Genomic DNA, 25,417 nt, shown 5'->3' on the forward strand with positions numbered 1-25,417 from the left:
AGATAATCAGTAGTATATATATATATATTTATATGCATTAACTTTATTCCATGATTTCATTTATACGTGAATTACCGTACTCCCAAATGACTCATTTGCCTTTCCTTTGATCTCGACTTCTGCTTGGTCGAGGTTATTCTAAAAGTGGGTTCAACACAACTTTAACGAAAGTAAGACAATAAATAAATGAAAAGTGTTGGTACTCGCCAACAGCAATCAATAAAAAAAGTACTAGTAAATCTTAAATTAATAAAATTCAAGACTTGACATAGTCTATATAAATCCGGTTATCGAGTTATTGAAAAGAAACCAATAATTACGGACAGACGGACCCGATCAAAATATACTACAATATTGTAGTACAGGTTATTAAGATTGTATTTTTTCTCTCTATTCAAATATTCTTTTCTTTGTTGAATGTTAAAAAGACGGTTTAGAATGTCGTCTTAATGAACTATTCATAGTATTTTTCAGTATTCAATAACAAAATGGATCGCGGGGTGCAACTTGATATGACCGCAGAGGTCACACGCTAAACAGGCGGGTAAGTATGGACAAATAATTCTAGCTTGATAACTTTGAAAAACATTTAACAAAGGATAAGAATTTGCTCAGAATCGAAGTGATCCCTTTTGGCCCTCAATTTCGAAATGGTTCCTGTCACAACCTCCTAATCCGTTGTGGGTAAAGCCTTTGTAGTACAATTTCCTTTTACTCAAGGTATCATATACACACCAGGAAATTGCTTGTTTCTGTCCTTTATTTATCTCCTAATTCCAGATATGGGTTAAGTCACAACCCCAAAATAAATTCCAGCCTTCCTTTGGTGGTATGACACCTTGTGGTACAATTTCAAATAGATCCACTCAGTAATAATCAACTTATTTTCCGGACTTCAGGAAGATGCTTTTTGTAAACTATTTTAAAAAAAATCCACCAATATTTGAGTAATCGCAGAGAAAAAACAATGTCTACAGACGACGATATAGACGAAAACGACGACACGGACGATGACAAATCCATACTTTTATTCGGCAGTCGAATGAAAATTAAAGATATGAGCCAAAAGCAGTATTAAAGCATATTTTTAGCAATAACTTTTGGTGTACGTTTTGAACCTTTTGAATCACTCCTCTAGAAAGCAGTAGTACTCTTGCATTTTACCCCTTGTTCTTAAAATATCATGGGCGGTCATGTTTTTCGCCTTCTCATGCCTTGACATAGTATTAAAGAAGACACATTTAAAATGTGTGTTGCAATATATGGTTTTCAGAACAAATTATCTTAAAAGATAAACTTGCACAAACGACAATGGACATGAATGGTGGTAACTTTGGTCCAGGTAACAAAAAAAAAAAACGAAAGTTTCGATATGAAATTCACCATTGTCAAATAAGATCAACGTAGTTAACTATTTGAGATAACTCCCTTCGAAAACTATATGTGACATAAAAGGTTTGTTCTTCATGTGGAATTTGAACAATTTATCTTCTAGGAACAAGGAATTTTAATAGGTTTCCTACTAGGCACAAGGAATATGGAAGGTTATATCTGGAAATGGCTGGAAATGGTACACAACAAGTGTCCATGGGAATGTCACTTTAATCTCCAACAGAAAATTATTCTTGGACTTATACTTGTACTCTCAGCTGGATATTGTCGGCAACATTTGTGCTAAAATTGGCACATTTTGGACGGATCCATAAAATTGTACGTGAACAAAGTTTTTTATTGAAGTATTTCCTTGAATGATGTTACAAGCACTCCAACTATTCAACATAAACATTTAACGACAGAAAAAAATATTAAGATAGAAATTATTCATATAGCTTTCTTGTTTAGTGGGTATAAATAATGAGCGAAATGTTATCAACATCTTTGAGATCGAAAATTGGGTTGTGATATTTGTAACGGGCGTTTCATATTATCATATGTTTCAAATTATTCTTATGTGTGGCATTTTTGGCTGTGTAAGACATTTTATTCTTAAAGTAAGAACTTATTGTCAAATCGTATATAAATGCACTGGCTCTGTATCCGTACATGAATACCTTTCTTCTTGCCTAAAAGCATTTTCGATGAAGTATTTTAAAAATAAAAAAAGTGATTGTGTATATGGCGAAATGATGCTACTGACAAGGCTAAGCGAACAGACATTTTAGCATGTTTATATTTCTCACCATAAATATGCTTTAGAAATACTTCTTGTAAGCCACATTATTATTATATCATTAATCTAGAGCGGTAAACTAATTATATACACAATGGCCAACATAATAATAAAGCAAGAATTGTTTCAATTCTTATAAGGTTTATAACAGAAGTCACAGCATATGTTCAACTTTTTCATTTCGATCATTTGGAATGGATTTAGTGTTGTTGGGTCATTTTACTATTTAAAGACGGATTGACATATTTCTGTTGATTATTATGATAAGGTATAGTATAACTAGTGGAATAGGCCAAGAAAAAAGAAATCACAATGTACATTCTTCTGATATTTCAACATTTCGTTCGCAGAAAACTCCAAGACAAGATCTTCAAAACCGTGATCGATGTTAGTGGAATAATAAATATTGACAAATAAAGGAAAGCATGCAAGTAATTGATCTATGTTCTTTTAAAGGAATTTCACGGATCTTCACATACGCTAAAGATGAGAGCAGTATAATGCATATCATCTAACAGTTACTGGATAATCTAAACACTATTTTCACAATGTTGAAAACTGTATGTAGCGAAGGGTACCGACAATTTACACTTCGCAACTAAATACAGTTAAACCTAATACCAAAAAAACGTGAGCCTCAATTTCTGAGAGTGTGAGAAAAGGTGAGAAAATTATCTAGCATTAGATTTTAACAGGAATACGAGGTGTTTCCATGAAGGTACACATTCGAATTCAGCAAAATGTACCACTACTTATAGACCTTTGAATAATCATGACAATTCAGTAGACTTGTGTCCCTTTAATAAAATGTCAGGCCTGATAAGTTGTATATCTCTATTACACACAACTCGCCAAAAACAGTTGCTAATATAAACAAAAAAATCTGAATTAAAGACCAAAATTATACCATGAATAAAACAAACGTTTAACTAAAATACTGTGTTGAAGAAATTACAGACTCTACGAAACACTTCTACAAGAGAAATAAATGAACAGCATGTGTGAACATAGAGGAGATCCATATGATTCTGGCATTAACGCACAATGTCGCATTTATATGCATCGCCGGTTGTTGCTATTTCTAACCATCTATTTGGTAACATAGACCATGAAATAAATACATTGGTATAGTAATATACAGCATGTCTCTAGTTACAACTAATATATGGTCAAACTCCTCAACTTCACATATCTATGATTGAAGTATCTCCGTCATTGCTGATGGTACCAAAACATGAACAGGATACAGTACTTACCCTTCAGAAAATTTTCGTAGATTATGACCTAGATCTATAGATGGCGACCGGGAGAACACGGTAGAATAATTAACCCGTGAATTCTACCAGTGCCATTCATAGAAAAGGCCAAGTTGACCATGCATCCGGTCAAAACAGTACTTCTGTCCGGATTATGGACTGTGTAATAATGTGTCCGTTCATAAGATTTCTGGTCATTACATGCACATCCTGTTGACTTTACCCTGCAGATACATGTACTTGTGGGAAAATAGAAACATATGTCATGATAACTACAAATTATATATCTATTGTCCGACCTTCCATCTTCAGATGTTTCAATTTTTATCAGCCATCAATATTGCCCCGAGTATATAGACAATTAAAAAGAACATGTGAAGTATTTAGTGGTTATGTAAAAACACCCGCTCATTAAAATACGCCTCCAGACGGTCAATCAAAGTAGAATGTTAATCTCAAATAAAAAAGAACGATAGATATTTGAAATAAAATTAAAATAAAACGTCCATTTAACCCATTTTAATTTAATTGATGTACAACAATGACATGGAAAAACTGTTACAGATATTTACCTGAAAGTTCAGTTCTGTTGTAGAAAAAAATATAGAAATGTGGTGAAAATCAGTGTGAACACCTGTCATATTCCACGTTAAATCAGAAAGTGACAAGTAGTATCTATTTCTGAGCTTACTACTGCAATTACAGATATATACTCAATCTATTGATCGATGATCCTTATATACATGGTTCCAATTAGATGGCCATTTACCAGCTATTTCATTTAAAACTGGCATGAACAAAGCAAGTGTTAAAAATACGGTAGTTATTTTGTCGGAGTAACAATAGGCTGATTTGACCCCTGGGTATCCCTTTTAGATTGACTATTGTCCAGTTCTTGTCCGAACAGGTAAATTCAATGTTATTTTGTGGTATTATTCGCCACTGTTGACATAATTTTATAAATATGCTCTATTGATGTAAACCCGTTTAATACTGGATTATGTTTATTTAAATATTCTCTTTTTAAGCCTATGAAACTTTCACCCATAGAAAGTTGTAAAATTCCATGGAGTTTTAATCCGAAAAAGTTTTGTCCAATCGTTGAATTCCAGCAAGAGAACGCTACCCAGCGTTACTCACAAGTTAGATTGTTAGTAACTAATTTGAAATTAATCTAAATGGCGCCCTTGCTGAAATAGAAAATGAAAAATCTCCTAACTCGATAACTGTCACAAAAAGGTATATCATAGATATTTTAAAATTGGAAAGAAATGCATTAAAAAAAGTAAATGAAATATAAAACATGTAAACAAGTGATGTCAAAATTGTGACTAAAACATGTTCATTAGGTTGGGATTATTAGACATATTATAAAAAAAAATACACGCCACAGAAGTTGGTGGAACACTTTTAATACATTGTAACACTATGTTGCAGAAATTCTGTCCATACAAATACCACATGGCATATTTTCTGCTGGGTGACATCTATAGATACAAATGTACCAGAGTTTATTACACACAAGATTTATACAATTATTGAGTTTCATTAAAAAAAAACTATCTAGATTATCAATATATTCCTGTTTCATAAGCAAGGAAAACAATTCTAATACCTTATTTTAACAGCCAACCTATGTGATGATTAAGTGTGACTAAATGTTTATAAGTGACAATTGGAAAAGTTGGTACAACAGTTAATGACTTACACATGAACAAAATTACCATAATTAGGGCTAAATTAGAAATATTTGTGCAGGGCAAGAGCTCATCATATTGAAAGAATTAGTATCAAATTACCATCACTTCTCCCATCATTAATACTTGTATAATGAATCTTGTACAATTTTTGGATGTAATCAAAAAATATTTAACAAGAAATACATATACATTATTTAAACATACAACTTAAATTTTACAGATTATACTGACTGGTTTGCATATTATATTCAAATTGAAAATACAAAAAAAAAAGTTTCCAGAAATATTTAAGTAAATTTCTAATTTAAAAAAAAACATGGCTAATTCAATTTGACCAGTATAGATTTATGGGGTACCTATTTCCATTGAACCAATCTGGAATATCAGCCATTCCTTAGTAACGAAAGATCAATTAGTTACAATGTAACACATTATCATAATCATTCCAGCATGCTACTGAATAATGTAGTCTTCTTACGTCAGCAATCAAATAACTCGCATATTTTATTTGTTTTTCTAAGAACATAATACGATTTTTATCAGGATTTTTATCTTTTATACTGCCTCGAGAGAGGTTACTATACTCTCAACAACGTTTTCCGGTAGTCAAATTACATTAAAAGCAAAATTTACACTTGATCCTATGAATTTTAAATTCTACCATTTGAATTGAAATATAATTTGATTAGATAAATACATTTACCTTAAACGTATCCGAAATTCACATTCCCCTACTGGCCCTAGTTATAAGACAAACTACACAGAATATAATCCCTTGTACAACAGGATCTAGAAAAGATAATCCTCCTCTTTGGCCAGGATATTTTACTAATGACTAATGACCCTCTACTAACACATACACCTACATATATTACAATTTTTTTGAACGAAAGAAATCCTCCTTTTCTTAGGTGTGAAATGCCCCCCAAAACAAACGTACAAGCGATTTTTATAGCAAAAATTGCGTAACACCATGCTTCACCTTAGTGTCAGTTTAATCGAAATTTTATCAAAAGAAGAGTAAATAAATACTTACCAGACCACTTCTTCACGTAAAACTGACCAGCAAAACCTGAAGAGAAAATGGCGTCCAGCCTGTCCGCACGGCTAACTCATGGCGAAAGTAGAGCGATTGCGTAACGCCAGAATGCTAATGGCTATGTGGTCATTCAATAGTTAGTATGGATAGTGCGCATTCACTATTAACCTGCCCCCAGGTCGATCTGGCTCTGACCAATCGTATAATTTGTTTTCTTTATAAGTATTATTTCGGGCCAAGGACAACGGCCACTTTTAATTGTTCATCATTCAACCGTGGTAGATATAGATTCTGTGTAGATTAAAAATTTATTTATTTGAAAATTTTAATTTGTGCTTGAAGTTAAAATCTCTTCACATATACGCGTGAAAATGAAACAGGTCGTCATACTTAGTAACCATCAAAATGGTTACATTTTTATGTGGTCGTATAATTTAGGGGGATTTTTATTTAATAAAATGGAAAAAATGCTACACATAACTAGTAGCCAAATGCGGTCTGACTTAGCAAAAATAGGCTACAAAACTGTTTTAAGAAGTTTTTTTTGCTTAAAAAGCATAAATAATGGGATATTGTTTTTGTTTTTGTTTTTGTTTTTTTTTGCAAAATGAAATACCATTTTTTTTGTTATGTATACTTGTCCGGATCTTTGAAATCGCACAAAACAATATATTTCAGTTTCTTGCCCATAATCTATACCTTTCCCTCCCTGGGCTGAATCATGGAAGCGGAATCACCTTTGTCGTATTGAGATAGGGGATGAATGAAATGACAGCATGCGACCATTCTTCCATAACTTTGCACTCCCTGTGATGCCAGACTTTTTCTCAGCACGTTCGTTTACAAATGATAACATTTAATCTCACTTACTTTTAGCAAATGAATAACAATACATTGTTAAAGTTCAATGTTTTCAGAGTGTTTCCTGATTTTGTTGTGTTTTAATTTACTTATTTGCTGATGTTTTTTTCTTAGCCTTACTTGAAGTAGTGGGTATTTAAAATTCGTCTTCTTTCCTGAACTTGATTAAGTATTTGTGACGTTTAGGGTGGAAATCGAATGCAAACAATATATATGATCTACAAAATCAATTGAAAAAGAATAAACACAATTAAGAAGTAACAATATTCAGAAATTGTAAAGATAAGTGACGTAATCAAGTCAAATGGAATACGATTAAGGGATTTGGGGTATTACTATTAATACATCTAGCAAACTGACCAATCCATGGGGATGTTTGTTTTATTGTTTCCAGAGTGCGCCATGTCAATACATGTAAATAGGTGGTAATCAGGCAGATCGATCGCTAGCGCGAACGAAACACGTTTTTACAACCCAAGAGGTGTGAATTAGGTTTTATAAAACAGTCTTCTATACGTGTAGTTATATCGTGGTCAGCATGGCGTATTGTTATTAATTACAGTTTTGTCAAAAACATGGTGTAAAATGTTTGTTGTTATATTTTACTCCTGCATGGTTTTGTCATACTAACTATGTATTGTCTCTCTCGAAATATGGGCACATTTAGAAATAAATTCTTACAGGTTTAAACAATATATGTCACCCTTGTCATTCAGTGTGTTATTTTAGAATTTCAGCAAGCTCCGAACCCGACTCAAAACCACAGCCGCTAGAGAATCAATATATTCATACGATATATTATATTTCAGGTGTGGTAAATCGTAAAATTGTTAGAATATTGATATGATAGAGCTTTGGGTGTTTTAGAACTAGAAATTTGGTTTTAACTGAACCAATCTAAGTGAATATTAACTATTATTACCGTACAATCATATAAATTAAATCATTCAGTTAAGGCAAAACTAAATATTTAAGGTTTATTTTGTTTTTTATTGAATTATTTCATACTTACAAGCCGACTTTGATATCCACTTTTTTTTTGTAAATGGTCATTCTATATTTTCAAATCTAGTAAGCATTTACAACATACTAATTCTAAAAGAAAAAAGATTTCTTCCTGCACATGTCATAAAGTGGAGATTTCAAAAGTTAAATACTTTTAAAAACACCTATTGTTATAAAATAAACATCTATTGAAATATTTTTGTTGGCATTCAAGGAATAGGTATCATATGAAATGTTGGCATTCGAGGAAGACACCTTTTATTGAGTACACAAGGGAGTGTATATTAGAGTAATTCAAAGTCCCTTTAAAGTTATTGAACAGAGTCGTCACAGTAGTCCTTTATAGGGACGTCACATATATTATTATTATTATTATCATTATTTGATAATTTTTAAGTGCCCTTTTTAATATGATCCTTTTACTTAAATTTATATTAAAGAATACCCACTATGTTATAGTTGTGACAGAAAAATAGGCAGTGAAATAGAAATTCCTTGTTATATTTTAAATAGAAAAGATAGGGATATTTGTGGTGGAGGTGAATGGGTTGTTTACATTTCTGAAAACAATAAACATAATAGAAGAAAGAGTTTGAAATATCAAAAATTGAAACACTATGGTTTGAAGTGAAACCTTGTCACAAGAAATCCTTCCTACTATGCTATACTTATCACCCACCTCAGTCACTTATCAAATAGATTGATATGTAATTAGAAAAAGAGCTAATGATTGTTTTTAATGAAAATTCAGATATAATTCTTGCAGGTGACGTTGACTTTTTAAGCACAAACAGAATGGAAAAGTTTAATAGAAACTTATAGTTTACACCAAATAATAAAAGGACCGACAAGGACCATATGTATGTCACCTATTTAGATAAAATATTCAAGACTTACACATGTAAATATAGTGTAAGTGATCATTTCCCAATCTATGTCAGTAGTAGAGATCGTATTAATCAAATGCAACATAAATACTCTGTTTTAGAGTATAGAAATTATAGAAAATCTGATGAGAATTTGTTCTTGTCAGATCTAAAGAAAGCACCTTTCTATTCAATCGAATTTGAAAGTGACACCTCAGAGAAATCGATGGTAAAGTAAAACTATTGATCAAACTTTACGACATACGTAATGACTTTTCACTCAGAATTGTCAACGTTCCTTTCATCTATGGCAACATCCCTCCCGCACTTTCGTAAGGAATGTTCATATCACAACTCATACGTTATGCCAGAGCTTGCCGTTTTGTATCGCGCTAAAATTCTAACAAATAGGCTTCTGGAACAGGGTTATGTTGCTACAAGATTGAAGTCATCACTACTGAAGTTTTATGGTCGTCATCATAAACTCGTGGATCGTTACAGTGTATCCACCTGCGCCATGAAAACTGATTTGTTCAACGTGTCATAGTTTTCCTTTCCTCTTTCGTCTACCCTGGACTTGACTTTTTATGAGTAACTCGGCGGGTGTTTCTAGATAAGCAGAGGACGCTTACCCTACCGGTGCACCTGGTCCATGTTCCCAGTTTCAAGTGGAGCCCGATTTGCTCATTTGCTTTTGTTACTTTGTGTGTATGATTTTAGTTACTTTGTGTTCTTTGTTGTGTATGTCTGTCTGCATTCTTTTGATTAACCTTGGTTCCCTTGATTACTCTTTCAAAATGTATGGATATTTGGTACAGTATTTTTAATGGTGTACTTATCAAACATGCTCCTATCATTAAAAAGGAAAACAAACCGAGTAATATAATGGTTATATACTTCATGCTCCAAGAATGAGAGATAAATTTCATAGTATTGGAATGTGGGATGAATGTAAGTTTTGGAGGAGCAAAACCTCGCATATTACGGAAAACTCTAAGAAAGAGTACAGTAATAAATTGCACATGGTTGAGGATTCAAAGGATTCTAAAACATTTCGGAACTGCATACACAGTCGCAATATATCAAAACAAACTAGACAATGTGTAAATCAAATGGGAAATATGTGTGAACAGAACTCTCCAGAACTAACTTTCAATTATTTAAAGAAATTTGTTCGATCTAAGTGCTCTGATAAAACCTTTTCAATTCCACATATTACTGTAAATGATTTGTATTTAAATCTAAAAAATCTTTATTAAAGTAAATCAATGGGACAGAAAAAAATGGACCAAAGTTTTTGAAAATTAGTGCCCAAATCATAGTCACTTCCTTAACTTCTATTTATAACAAGATAATAGACCAGGGAGTTTTTCCTGATGTTCTAAAAAAATGCTCTCCAATATTTAAAACTGGGGATATCACCAGTCCATCAAATTACAGACTAATTTCAGTCTTACCAACTATTTCAAACCTTATTGGAAGACATGCGCAAAGGCAATTATATAAATATTTAGTACAATATAACTTATTATTGCTTATGAAACATATCTACCGCGCCGATAGCTCCAGTCGTGTGTAGTATAATGTCGCGTGCGTTTTTTTTAAACTCCGGTTTATACATAGTCATAAAGCTAAACTCTCAATTAAAAAAAAAAATATTTTGGTTTTTTTTTTTATTTTATTTTCTTATTTTACTATCTTTTATCTTAGAATACCACTTTGGCTCATAAATACTTTTTTTGTTTATTTCCTTGGCTAAACTTTTAGCTGTTCTTAAGTCCACGTGTAAATTTTGAATTTACATTTACACTTGTTAAATTCTAAAAGTTGACCGATCTAACCAATGATAAACAATCCAGTTTCCAAACTTACTAAAAAAAAATGGTCAACCCATTCACCAGAAGCATGAGCTGGAACGGTCTCGTGTGGCGTTAGTAAAACTGCATACTAACGTCGTGTGCTAGCACGGTAAAATTCAGGAACTACGCCCGGCTAGACCAGGCAGTCTAAATTTACATACACTTTTTGGCTCGGCATAAATTTTTCGGCATTCAAAAAAGCATACACCTTTGGTAACTAAAACTCTAACATTATGAATTATTAAATTTGCAATTCACCTTTGGATATTCGCCAAACCACACCCATTTGACTCTAAAACGCATACACTATTTGGCAAACTAAATCATACAGGTCTTCCGCCTTCTGGATCCGACTAGTTGTCCTTGACTCTTTTCCACCCAACTTGGCATTTTCCTCCTTTACATGGTCCATTTTCAAATTTCATTTTTACTATTTTTTCTCGTTAAAATACAATTTAAATATTTGATGTAGTAGATCATGAAATTCTGTGCAAAAATTAGAAATTTATGGTTGCAATGTAATAACTTGGAATTTTTTTCAATCATATTTACATAACAGGACTCAGATTGTTCAAGTTGGGTGTACTTAATCTGATGAATGACCAATCAATTATATGGTGTTCCTCAAGGATCCATTCATTATTCATTGATTTTCTAAATAATCTTCCACTATATCTTAAAAACTATAACTGCGATTTTTATGCTGACGACGACTCAACTATTCGTTGTTCTGGTAAAAGTATTAATGATGTACAACCAAAAGTTCAGAAAGACTTTAAAGAATAACAACTTTGGTGTTGTAGAAATAAAATGTGTACCAATATTAGTAAAACAAAATGTATGATTATTGGGATTAAACGAAAGATTTTATTTTAAAAAATAGTGCCCTTGAGTTCCCGATAAAATCTGAAGTATAAAAAAAATTGTGTAAAATTATTTAGAGTCCAAAATGATCAGAAACGGATGGTCAAAACAAATCAACATTGTATGCTAAGAATAGACTTTATCGTCTTCTAGGATTAAAAAGTATCTAATTTTTAAAACTTAAAACAAGGAAACTGTTTTACTAAGGATATATTCTCCCATTAATGGACTATTGTAGTTCTATTTAGGGCAATTGTACAAAAGAAAATTTACAACGTGTACTTAGACCACAAAAGAGGGCAGCTAGGCTTATACTTGATGCGAAACTCTGTGCTCCATGTAACCCTCTCTTTAATTCTTTAGGTTGGCTAAGTGTTGAGAATAGAATTGTATATCACAAGTGCCTACTGATCGTCAAATGTTAAAATTGGTTAGGTTCATCTTATTTAGCAGATAAAATTAAATTTGTTTCTGAATTAAATTCATAACATTCAAGAAATGCAACAATGCTCTTTTTATTTCTAAACCTAAGACAGAACAATTCAGACATACTTTTGTTTACTCCGGCCCATTTCATTGAAATGTCCTCTCACATGAAAAAAAAAGAAGTGTAAAAGGAATAAGTCTTTTTCAGCAAAAATTAAAAATCTTCCTTATGGAACAACAGGCAAAAGAATAATCCAACTGTATTTACATGTACTATAATGTAAAATGATAACTTCGTTGGCATGTATTTATGTATTATTTATAGTACTCATTTTGTGGCATTGAAATTAACCTTAGATTTCTGTTTTTGTGTAAGAGCCTCATGGAGGATTAGTTGTAAACTAACTGTTCTACCCTCTAAAGTATTACCATTAGCTGTAGGCATAAATGTGGTTTAGAACAATATCATAGAACTTTGTAGCCGTTTTACTGAATCATGTGGTTTAGAACAACATCATAGAACTTTGTAGCCGTTTTACTGAATCATGTGGTTTAGTACAATATCTTGGAACTTTGTAGCCATTTTACAGAATCACGTGATTTAGAACAATATCATAGAACTTTAAGCCGTTTGACTGAATCATGTGGTTTAATACAATATCTTGGAACTTTGTAGCCATTTTACTGAATCATGTGATTTAGAACAATATCATAGAACTTTGTAGCCGTTTTACTGAATCATGTGATTTAGAACAATATCATAGAACTTTGTAGCCGTTTGACTGAATCATGTGGTTTAGAACAATATCATGGAACTTTGTAGCCGTTTGACTGAATCATGTGGTTTAGTACAATATCTTGGAACTTTGTAGCCGTTTGACTGAATCATGTGATTTAGAACAATATCATAGAACTTTGTAGCCGTTTTACTGAATCATGTGATTTAGAACAATATCATAGAACTTTGTAGCCGTTTTACTGAATCATGTGGTTTAGAACAATATCATAGAACTTTGTAGCCGTTTGACTGAATCATGTGGTTTAGTACAGTATCTTGGAACTTTGTAGCCATTTTACTGAATCATGTTATTTAGAACAATATCATAGAACTTTGTAGCCATTTTACTGAATCATGTGATTTAGAACAGTATCATAGAACTTTGTAGCCGTTTTACTGAATCATGTTGTCCGTATTTTGAGCTATATGTCAGATTGCATAGATTGAATTTTCCATACAGCACCGTTCTTCATTATACATTCATTAGAGAACAGTTAACTATTCAGGTCTACATAATTCTCAACGATGAATGGCCTTAAGTGAACTACGACTGTGGTCTGTACTTCCTGATCACCATGGAATATGTTGCTGTCAACTCTGGTCATGTAATGTCTTCAGTGCTAACATTAAACAATATTGATTGTATGACCGCCATTTGTTTGTATATGGTTAGCATTATAGCACTTTTTGTATCAAATCATTATTTAAAGATAATGAGAGATGGAAGCTTGATCTGCTGCCACCGCATACATCTAAAGTGCCACTATGTACATCTACAGTGCCACCATACCCACCTATTGTGCTGCCCCGTGCAGGTCCGGGTGTTAAAAGAATAGGCCTGCAGCAGCGCTAAGCTTGTCGTAAAAGGCGACTAAATAGTGCTCAGAACCTTAGCCGGGGGCTAGGGCGCTCTGCCCACAGAGCAACTGGGATGTGTGCCCCTGGTGGTGGAATGGGGTACCCCTGGTGTGTTACATGCTGGGGTTGTCAGGCTATAATACAGAAAACCTGACCGCAAACCATAGTGGTGCACCGTGTTGGGAAAATGCCACGTTCCTCGCACGTTAAAGAACCCTACTGTGGTATTCTTCCGGAGTAGGAACCATAGGGCTCCGCCACAGGAGGCTAAATTGCACGACCCTACCCGCCTCTCCCTATTTCCAGTGGCAATTAAAATTTGTTGACCACAATGTCCTTGTGTCCCATCCTTTTTTCATTTCATCATCATTTCATGTTCATTTTATCATCAATTTCATGTTCATCGTCTGAACATAGCTGAAATATTGCTGCTCGGACGTTAAACCCCAACAAACAAACAAACAAAACCTATTGTGCCATCATATACATCTATAGCGGCATCAATAGTGCCACAAAATACATCTTTAATGTCACCAATATATGTATATCTACAGTACCACCAAATACATCTATAGTGCCATTATATACATCTACAGTACCACCAGATACATCTATAGTGCCACCATATACACCTATTGTGCCATCATTTACATCTATCTATAATGCCACCAAATACCTTTGACGGTAATTCAAATCTTCCTGAAGCCGTAACAATTATCACAAAGAGTGAAACTAATTATACAATGCATTTGTATATTATAACGCTTATTCCTATCTATATAGATCACTGATCTGTTTTCGTTGCTATGGATGTTTCCGATTTTTGTGTTGATATTGTTGCTATGGATGTTTCCGGTTTTTGTGTTGATATTGCCATTTGTTATGTGGACTTCTGGGTCCTTTTTTACTATTGCCTAGAGTTTATCATTTGGGTCGTGTTATTACCCTTCTTGCTTCGAGAAATAACCAATGTTTACAAAATGCACTTATAAAATGCGCTCTAACTTTCGTCACTAACGATATTCAACGTTTTAAAAATTACCCAGACTCTTTTTATGTGACATATGGAACTGATATAAAAGAATTATAATATTTTCTTTTTTTACTTCCCGCGCATTTATCTTTGACATTTTAAGCCGTATCTGTGCTAAATTTTACGGAGTGCTGTAAGCCAGAGGATGGGACTGGTCAGTCTACAATATTACTTTTTCACCTTTTCTGCATGCTAGGATATTAACATGAAGATATATTTTTTTTTTTCAATATCAAGCTTGCTTAACCCTTGGGTCTTTCGTTTTGCCACATAATTAATTTTATCTAAATACGAAGTGTATTATAAAAGTTAATCTCTCTCCTCATTCATTCAGTTGATAAAATTTTACGATCTTTGAACACAGAAATCAGTTTACAAAACGTCGTGTAATCAAGCTGGATAAAGAGTTAGATATACTAAACAAATAATCTTGATTTTTTTATTTTGGACGAGTACCACACCCGAAAGTAAGTAACACCATTAAAGTCTGCTTTACATTAGTTTTTTTTAAATACTAGATGACTTATAAATATCATCTTATGACTTTCACATATTATGGGATATAAGGGTTCACGGCTGTAACCCATATCCCCATTTTCTTGGCGAGTAATAATTTGTTGTCCTGAATCCTACAAGCGTTTTTTTTTGTCCTGGCAGAAGCAGCATGATTTTCTTTCTATGTTTACGTTATCTACTGTAGCGGTACCATACCACCTCTCTCGGTCTTACGATAACCTTCTAATGCCCATGTGGACAAAGACCGAATGATGTCTATGAGAGCAAAAATGTAAAATAATATCCAAAATAAACCAGGAATACGTGACTGTAAGAAGTACATACGTGGCCCTATGTAAATAACAAAAGTGGTTTCCAGCAATATACTAGTATACTTGATTATTGTATAGCAGTATAATTTCCCCATAGAAAGCAATGCAACGTCAGTGTGCAATAAATTTCCATATTGCACTAGTGCAAATATAGTAATCAGATCACAGGCTCTTGGGACAAGGTTTTTTTTTAATCACAAAAAAAATCATAAAATCATTTTGTTTCCATATTTGAGTTCTTATGTGTCCGCTAGCTATTTAATGCTGTTTATAATTTGCCCGGTTTTTCATCGATCTAGATTGTGGAAAACCATAAATTTGTGCTATCCTCTTTTGGTCTCAGTCCTACCATAACACTTGTTACTCCCGTAGTGGAATTAATTCAATGTGGATCCTGAAAAATTCGAAAGATCTTTTTAGAGACAATCAGTTCAAGACTATTATCTGAATATAATAGCATTATAAAACCTATGATTTTTCAACACTCTATACTTCTATTTCCCATACTCAGTTAAAATCCCGACTTTAAACATTATACATCGTTGTTTTTCCAAAAAAGATGGTACACCTAGATACAAATATATAGTTCTTGGTAGAGATTCCTCATACTTTGTAAGGAATAATTCCAAATCCTCTCCCAAATATACATGCAGAGGAAGATGTTTACAAAATGCTGGAATTTTTAATCTCGAACATATTTGTCCAGTGTAGAGGACGTGTTTCCAACAAACGGTCGGCATTCCAATGGGAACAAATTGTGCTGCTTTACTTGCTGACCTATTCCTTCCCTCTTATGAGGGTGACTTTATAGCTGATCTGATCCGAAAGAAAGAATATCGTTTGGCTAGATCATTTAATCTCAGTTTCTGCTATATAGCTGACGTATTATCTTTAAACAATCCTTTTGGGGATTTGATACATCGCATCTACCCCAAAGAACTTGAGATAAAGGATACTACAGACATGTGAGGTCAGCCTCATATCTTGACCTACACTTAGAAATCGATGGTAAAGGAAAACTATTGACAAAACTTTAAGACAAACGTGATGACTTTTCATTCAGAATTGTCAACTTTCCTTTCATCTGTGGCAACATCCCTTCAGCAGTGTTCATATCACAACTCATACGTTATGCCAGAGCTTGCCGAAACTACGCAGACTTTGTATCGCGCTAGAACTCTAACAAATAGGCTTCTGGAACAGGGTTATGTTGCTACAAGATTGAAGTCATCACTACAAAAGTTTTATGGTTGTCATCATGAACTCGTGGATCGTTATGGTTTATCCAACCGCACCATGAAAACTGATTTATTCAACGGGTCATAGTTTTCCTGTCCTCGTTTGTCTACCCCGAACTTGACTTTTTATTAGCAACTCGGCGGGTATTTCTAGAAAAGCAGAGGACGCTTACCCTACCGGTGCACCTGATCCATGCTCACAGTTTTTAGTGGAGCCCGATTTGCTCATTTGCTTTCGTTACTTTGTGTGTATGATTTTAGTTACTTTATGTTCTTTGTTGTGTATGTCTGTTTTCCATGTCTGGTCTTTGCCTGGTCTTTTCCCCAGGATTACATTTTTTTGATTACCGCTGTAATCTTGGTTCCCTCGATTACTCGTTCTTTATTTGGGTCATGGGGACCCATCTCTTATCCGTTACTCCTCCTACATCACTGAATGGAATTTAATAAAACTTTCAAAGAATCTTTAATACATAGTGACATTATGTATCTCCTTTTTCAAATTTTGATCCAAGTCAATTTAATGAGCATGTTATTAAATGGGTGTGTGGGGTATCAAGTTAATGAGCATGTTATTAAATGGGTGTGTGGGGTATCAAGTTAATGTGCATGTTATTAAATGGGTGTGTGGGGTATCAAGTTAATGTGCATGTTATTAAATGGGTGTGTGGAGTATCAAGTTAATGAGCATGTTATTAAATGGGTGTGTGGGGTATCAAGTCAATGTGCATGTTATTAAAGGGGTGTGGGGGTATCAAGTTAATGTGCATGTTATTAAATGGGTGTGTAGGGTATCAAGTCAATGTGCATGTTATTAAATGGGTGTGTGGGGTATCAAGTTAATGTGCATGTTATTAAATGGGTGTGTGGGGTATCAAGTCAATGTGCATGTTATTAAATGGGTGTGTGGGGTATCAAGTTAATGTGCATGTTATTAAATGGGTGTGTGGGGTATCAAGTCAATGAGCATGTTATTAAATGGGTGTGTGGGATATCAAGTTAAGGTGCATGTTATTAAATGGGTGTGTGGGGTATCAAGTTAATGAACATGTTATTAAATGGGTGTGTGGGGTATCACGTTAATGAGCATTAATCACATTTTTCTGGTTTCCGTTGAAAGCTTAAAGTACAGTTTTGACTGAATCTATATTACATAATCCCATTATGTAGACCTACTTCAGCTTTTGATCCGAATTCATTTTGGGGTTTCACATAGCATAACATGGACTTTGTTCTTTGTGAATATAGGGACATAGGGCCCATCTCTTTTCTGTTACTTCTCCTACAGCATAGAGTGAAATTGAATGAAACTTTCACAGAATTTTTATTACATATTCCCATAGTGTACCTCCTATCTTAGATTTTGATTCATATCAATTGGAGGACAAATGTGCATGTTCTCTAATGGAATAGTGGGTATATCAAGTAAGTGAGCATTGCTCACAGTTTTTTTTAGGTTCCTTTAGGTTCTCAAAGTAAATGGATGACGCTATCAGTTATTTTTTTTTTATTTTGATTTATTGATAAATGTGATATCAAGTTCAAGATCAATTGTTCTTGCGTTCATAGTTCGTATAATATATTGTCCCATGGTTTACGGTGATTTTTGATCCTTTACATTCAATCTGTCTATTTTCGCTACATTAAAAATAACCAGGTTACTAAAAAGGCCAGTTAGTTTCGTTTGGATTTATCGCCCAAGTGTGAATCGCTGCAATGTTTTGATGGAGACCCTTTGCGACTTTCTTTCGACAGCGTGTCGGAAAACCGCATCATTGTAGCTAGACTCTTACCGGATTATACTCACTTGCAATGTGACTAGACGGCTGGACGTGCTCACCTTTCCAAGGCACCCGATGTCGTTCCCCGTTTTTTGTCAAATTCATATTGTGCATTAGTCTCTATGTGTGTGATGTCTTGTTTTCTTGATTTTCGGTTTTTATATGTAATTAATTCTGCCCGTTACATTATGTATGTAGTTCTTCTTTTCCCCTGTTTTCAGGTTCTGGTCATGTGCATGGATTTTGATATAAATTTTTGTATCTGAACTGTCCCATTATTGACACTCCAGTATTTTTACCGATATTTTTTTTTAAAGTTGTTTTCTTTTTAAGTGATACAGATCCTCATTTTATTGGGAGTGATCACTAACGGTATTTTAGCAGCACCACATACCATTGATGACAACGGTACTAACTTCACTATCACCGTAGGGAATGTCACAGTAAGTTGCTAATTAATTGTTGTCTGTCTGTAATTGTTGTACTGTTTAGCTATTCTGTAGCAGTTTAATGTCCAGACAACCAATTAGTACTACATTTTTCTATCCAAAGCTTGCACCTCTTTTTGTATTGTAATCTCTACCCACTCTTCTGTGGCTATACACAAGTGTATTTTGTACATAATTTTTGGCACTAAAATTATTAAAAACTTTTCCGTAAGTCACCTGCGTTAATGTACAAAAACATATATTGATATTTTAGCACATTTTACACGTTCAAGTTCCATATATATATATAAAATTTGTTTTTTTCTCTGCCATTGTCAGCTGTTAAATATTCAAATAATAAACAATTTTTTAGATTTTCAGACATACTCCCGACAACCCCATGTTGTATGTGGGAAATGGAAGTACAAGTTTTTTAGAATTTCGAGGAAACTTTAGAATTGAAGACAACATTGATACAAGGATTGGACTCAAAAAGTATAACCACACCAACTATAACTGGACCGACGTGTTTATTTTCTATGAAGGTGGAAACCAGGTATTCAAGAACGAAGACTATAATGAAATATAGAAAATTTGATTTTTTAATCACCATTATCTACACGTTTTGTAAATATATCACTGCGATAGTTTAACATTTTTTTATTCATTATTGCAAGTGTAAATATCTTTACTAAATTCTAATGAATCGTGTGAGATTTATGATAATCACAAGTCACTTTCAAACTTTAGTTACATTTTTACTTATTTTTCAATAAGGTTAAACTCACTATAACATTGTATGGCGACGACTGGTCTTTGGGTATAAATCTGGAAAACACCGGGAGTCCGTATGTTTATACCTGGCTCAGAGTCGTTGCCGAAGCAACAGAACAGGTCTATGGTGGAGGGGAGCAATTCACACATCTAAACCTTCGGGAATATTCCTATATACCCGGTAAAGACCCACAGCTATTTACAGTCGATAGAGAAAAGGACAGAGTATATCCGATTTGGACACGAGAGCAAGGTACTCCCACGATAAGAACTGTTTCACTTTATATGTAAAGCAAAGTATTACAGTTATGAACTAATTTTTAATCAATTTGAAAGAAATTTTAATAAAATGTAGATTAGGTCGTCGATAGACCCTTCATAATGATTTTGAAACTGTAAAACGTTTTTTTACTAGAACATTAAAGATAAATGTATACGTTTAACTGGGTTTCAAAGAAGTTACTACTCTTCTCTTTTTATATGCTAGTATTGTAAGATAAAGCCTTATTAACAGGCGTCGGACGTGATCGCCATAGCCAGGTTACTTACTTGGCTGACAAACTGAGTGGAGCTGGAGGTAATTACCACACCACATACTTCCCACAACCAACATTTGTCAGCTCCCGAAAATATGTCTTCCATTATACTGGTTATAACTATGTGAAACTAGACTTCAGCAACAGCCAGCACCACGAAATAACCATCAAGGGGCCCGTCTCATACATGACATTTACTCCAAGCAACAAAACAAACAGTATGATGGATCTGGTCTCTAGTTTGGTGATCGATCAAGTTGGAAGGATGGCAACACCTCCTAACTGGATCCGGGATGGGATTATATTGGGTGTTCAAGGAGGCACTGATATTGTACTTTGATTATTACACTTTCCTGAGTATTTGTGTATTATTTTTGTATTATTTCCAGAACCTTATAACGACGATATAACAATAATAGTTTTATCTGAAAAAATACTTCTATTAGTTAAGACATCAAGAAAATTTCACTGCAAATCAAATAAGTGCATAACGAATATTAAAAAGTGTTCCTTTCTATTACTTTGACGTTTGTCTTCGTTAGATAAAAAAAGAAAAAAAAAGAAAAAAGAAAACACTTTCTTAAAATTCTTAGCCAGAAAACCAATACAAATTCATTGTCTAATATGAAGAACGATATTGAGTGTTAATATTCATTATTCATCAAATTTAAGATGCTGAAAAGACTGAAGGCCGCTCAGGATCAAGGTGTGGCTGTCAGCGGTCTCTGGATACAAGATTGGGCCGGCATTAAAAATACCTCATTTGGACAGAGGCTATTTTGGAACTGGAAATGGAACCAAAAAAGGTATCCAGGTAACAGACATGTTCAAAATAACTCCTTGGATGGAGTAGGTAAACGTTCACGTTTTGAATCCTGGGTTACTACAGGTGTAATACCACTATTTCGGAAACCAGTCGCTTGCACATACATGAAAGTAGTTCGTAATGACACGAAGTAGTCCCAATATTGCACCCTGTCATACTCCTTGTTTAGTAGAGGTGTCATCTGAAAGCTGAATGAATCAGCAATATTGTAAAAACTTCATTTTCTTTATTCAATGTAGGGTAATACAATTCTGAACAAAAACTCCAGGCCCCTTGATATGGCTAAATTTCAAAATGAAAGTAGTGATTTCTGCACCTATCTACTTTCACTTTACCGTTATTTCTTAGAATGCACATAAGGTATGCTGATATTTTTATGAGAGTTGAGGTAAAAGGTGACCATCATAATGATACCACTCTAGCACCATCTGTACTGATGTAAAAAATATTGAGCCTTATAAAAAGCTGAATATAACATAGAAAGTAATGGAGACCAGAAATAGTGTTATTACAATGATAGTTATAACAATCTCCTCAGTGGACCTAATAACCGCTTCCTGATTCACTACATATCACTCCACTAGTTGGTGTAAAAAATACCCTCTGCAAAGGACGTTATCTATATAATTACAGTTGAAACATTAGTTATTAAGTCAGCTGGGTACGAAAATTTCACTTACATGATAAAGACATCATAAGAAGAAAAAAGATAAGACATTTACATCAAGCAACAATTTTATCAAAACCTAAGTAAACAAATAATAAAAAAAACGTAAGAAAACTTTTATAAAGCAGCTATACAGGGACACACGACACAATTGTGTTCAAGTGTACAAAACCAAATGAAACACAAAACAGATAAGCAAGTTGGACACTGTTTAACATTGCCTGTATTCTGTTTCGTCTTTAAGGTCTGGACCAGAAAATAAAGGACCTTAAAACTCAAGGAATCAGAGTATTAGCTTATATCAACCCGAACCTGAACATTGAAGGAGACCTTTATAAAGACGCTGCGAATAAGGGTTTCGTCGTCCGGAATAAAACACAAAATCCATATCTCCTAGACTTTGGAGAATTTTACTGTGGTATTGTTGACTTGTCAAACCCTGCTGCTTTTAACTGGTACAAAGGTTCGTATGTGCATACCTAATTAGAACAGGATTCAAATGAAACTGAATACTCTTGATGTGTATGTAATCAACTACATTCCATTTCAATCACTATGATTCGCCATTAATTATAAATCTAAATACAACAAAATTGCCACCAGTTGCGGGTACAATTAATGTCACCCGATTTCTTAGCCCTTTTCATATGAATATTTAATTTCTTGGTATGTAATTTGTAGAACAAATAAAGACCAACATGATAAAATTAGGTTTAGGAGGATGGATGGCAGATTTCGGAGAGTACTTGCCAGTAGATGCTGTGGTTTCCGACAATTCAACAGGAATAGAAAACATCCATAACAAATGGCCATTACTGTGGGCCAGGTTGAATAGGGAGGCGGTGGAAGAAACGAACAATCTCGGAGAAATAGTCTTCTGGATGAGAGCAGGGGCTGCAGGTAAGTGTATAACTTTGGTACATATAGTTGTGATAGGTCAAGTTCAATAAAGAGCATGCATAGGTATTTCATTGTGCAATGAGTTTGATTCTCGGTAACAAAAATACGTAATAAAAACAATTAAAGAACCTCAGTGAGCGTGCTCACATACCCCACGCGTCCCCATTTTGGATACTCAAGAGAAAAAAACACGTAGAAGGACCCGATAAAAAAAGAATAAGAGTGTTTTCAGGCTTTAGACCTTTATTTTCTCACTACATTCTGTTACTCAGAATGGTAGTTTTAAACTCCAGACTGTGATTTCTTTTAGTTTTAGTTAATCCAAAGTAAATGTCATTGTAGCGGAACAAAACGTACAGTTGACCTGTAACTTATCATTGTGAACTTATATACCAAAAATCATATCATAATCTGCAAGCGTTTAGAAAAAAAATCCGAAAAACGGTTATTTCGGTGAATTTAGCTAAGTTCAAGGCCCGTAAAAATCATTGGAGCGGAACCAACTACGAACTTGTCCTGTAACTTAACATGTTGAATTCATGTCAATATCTGCAAGCGTTTATAAAAAAAGTCGGGGAAATTTGTGAATTTTACTAAGTTGAAGGCCCGTTATTTCGGTATTAATCATCGGAGAGGAACGAAAGTTAAACTTGACCTGTAACTTATCATGGTAAACTTATATACCAAACAAAAATCATGTCAATATCTGCAAGCATTTAGAAAAAAAGTCCGGAAAACTTTTTTTCTGTGAATTTTGCCAAGTTCAAGGCCCGTTATTTCGGTAAAAATCATTGGGATTCCAAAATCATGTCAATATCTGCAAGCGTTTAGATAAAATGTCTGGAAAACTGATGATGGACTGACGGATGGACGGTGCGACGGGTCAAGAACATTACACCCGTCGCAACTTCGTTGCGTGGGGTATAATAGTAACGTCTCTGAAACGATTTGAATTAACCGACAAACAAACAGACAGCAACTTACATACATAAAATATTTTGGCACATGTATTTGATGTAAAGATATAACACTAGAAAACGTGATCCTAGAAGTACCTTTGAGCAATATATATATATAATTTACCACAGATATCTCCAACTACACGACAATGATGTGGGCAGGGGACCAGAATGTAGATTTCAGTGTTGGTGATGGTCTACCCTCCACGATAGTAGCAGCATCATCAATGGCCATGTCAGGGACGGGCCTAACTCACTTCGATATTGGTGGCTATACAACATTCGGTGAACAGGGGCTCAAACGGACTACAGAATTGTTGTTGAGGTCAGCCGAGATGGCAGTGTTTACCCCAATGATGCGAACTCACGAAGGTATGCATCAAGTTAGATTGTTCATTTTATAGCATTCTGAATATGTACTATTATATGAGTTTTTAATAGCAATCTGAAAGCATAAAATTCACCAACATAATAAAAAGTTGAATTAAATTCACATTAAGGATACACATGTAGCTCTTGTATGGCTGCTAATGATTTGCATGCAAAAAGTCTATTATATAAATGTTAACACTGCTTCAGTGGTTAAGAGGATCATCTTTAAAGTAAATGTTTTCATAAATTTCAAAATGTTATTTTTTATTAAGGAAACCAACCAGATTATAATGTCCAGGCCTACTCCAGTCCCAATATACTTCAACAATTTGCAAGACTAGTTGAAATATACAGAATGCTGAATAATTATACAAGATCAGTCATCCAGGAATGTGTGACCAAGGGAATTCCAGCACAAAGACCGATGGTGCTTCACTATCAGAATGATCCCAAAGCAGTGAAGGCTAAATATCAATACATGTATGGATCAGACTTATTGATAGCCCCAGTGATTAAGTCTAATGTGACAACCCAGACTGTCTACCTACCTCAGGGTAACTGGGTATTTCTGTGGAACACGTCAATGGTTAATACCGGAAATAAGTTAGTGACAGTACCTGCTCCTATTGGACAGCCACCAGTATTTTACAAAAACTCTTCATCATTTTCGGGGACTTTCACTGCAATATCAAAGATTCCATTACTCCCTCCTATACCGAATCCACAGCTGAACTCAGGGCATAAGATACAAGCTAAGCATGTACTAAGTATTGTAATGTTTATTTGGATTATGGGTTTCCCATTATAGTCATTTTGGTTCTCATTAGTTAGAAAACCATCACCTTTTAATGCAATCATTTTTTTTCACAATGTGTTCGTTTTTTTTGCTGACTTTTGTTTACAATACTATTCAGTACATTTATTGAGACTAAGCTGCTTAGTATGTGTGATAAATCACATGATCTTGTTTGATTTGTGAATTTTCATTAAAACTGTAGTACGCTTTATACTAAAATTTGAACAAAATATTAGAAAAATGGAATCATCATGTTAGTGCAAAGAATTGGGTAAATTTATATATGTGAAAACATTTAGTAGCTGTTTTAACATTTTAATAAATGCCCTTTTTTTATATTATGACAATATTGATGTAGAAGCTACATACATTTTCATTCACCTTTGAAGTAGTATGATAGTTTGTAAAAGACATGACTTTTGTAAGACTGTATTGTGTATGTTTTCTTTCCTATTTTGGAAAATAAACATTAACAAATGATAATTTTCTTCTTTTTATTCAACAGCATTATTCAATATAACAATATGTACCATAACCCTCCTATGGGTGAAGGTCTTTCAAAATCTGACCTGCTCTTAAATTTTCTAGAATTGTTTCC

The 25,417-nt window shown here is 33.9% G+C and overlaps 1 protein-coding gene across 1 annotated transcript; it reads left to right on the forward strand.

Moving 5' to 3' along the window:
• Positions 1 to 15,044: 15,044 nt before the first annotated feature.
• LOC148627145 (uncharacterized) lies at positions 15,045 to 25,302 on the forward strand. Its single transcript, XM_088568547.1, has 10 exons — positions 15,045 to 15,182; positions 18,895 to 19,004; positions 19,363 to 19,545; positions 19,767 to 20,016; positions 20,278 to 20,630; positions 20,972 to 21,113; positions 22,037 to 22,255; positions 22,474 to 22,692; positions 23,781 to 24,023; positions 24,296 to 25,302. Coding segments are annotated over exons 1-10 (2,256 nt in total). The 5' UTR covers positions 15,045 to 15,181; the 3' UTR covers positions 24,832 to 25,302.
• The last annotated feature ends 115 nt before the right edge of the window (positions 25,303 to 25,417 follow it).

The sequence above is a fragment of the Perna viridis genome, chromosome 1, assembly GCF_037379345.1.
Source record: "Perna viridis isolate PV_CMFRI_1.1 ecotype Kerala chromosome 1, ASM3737934v1, whole genome shotgun sequence".
NCBI lineage: Eukaryota > Metazoa > Mollusca > Bivalvia > Mytilida > Mytilidae > Perna > Perna viridis.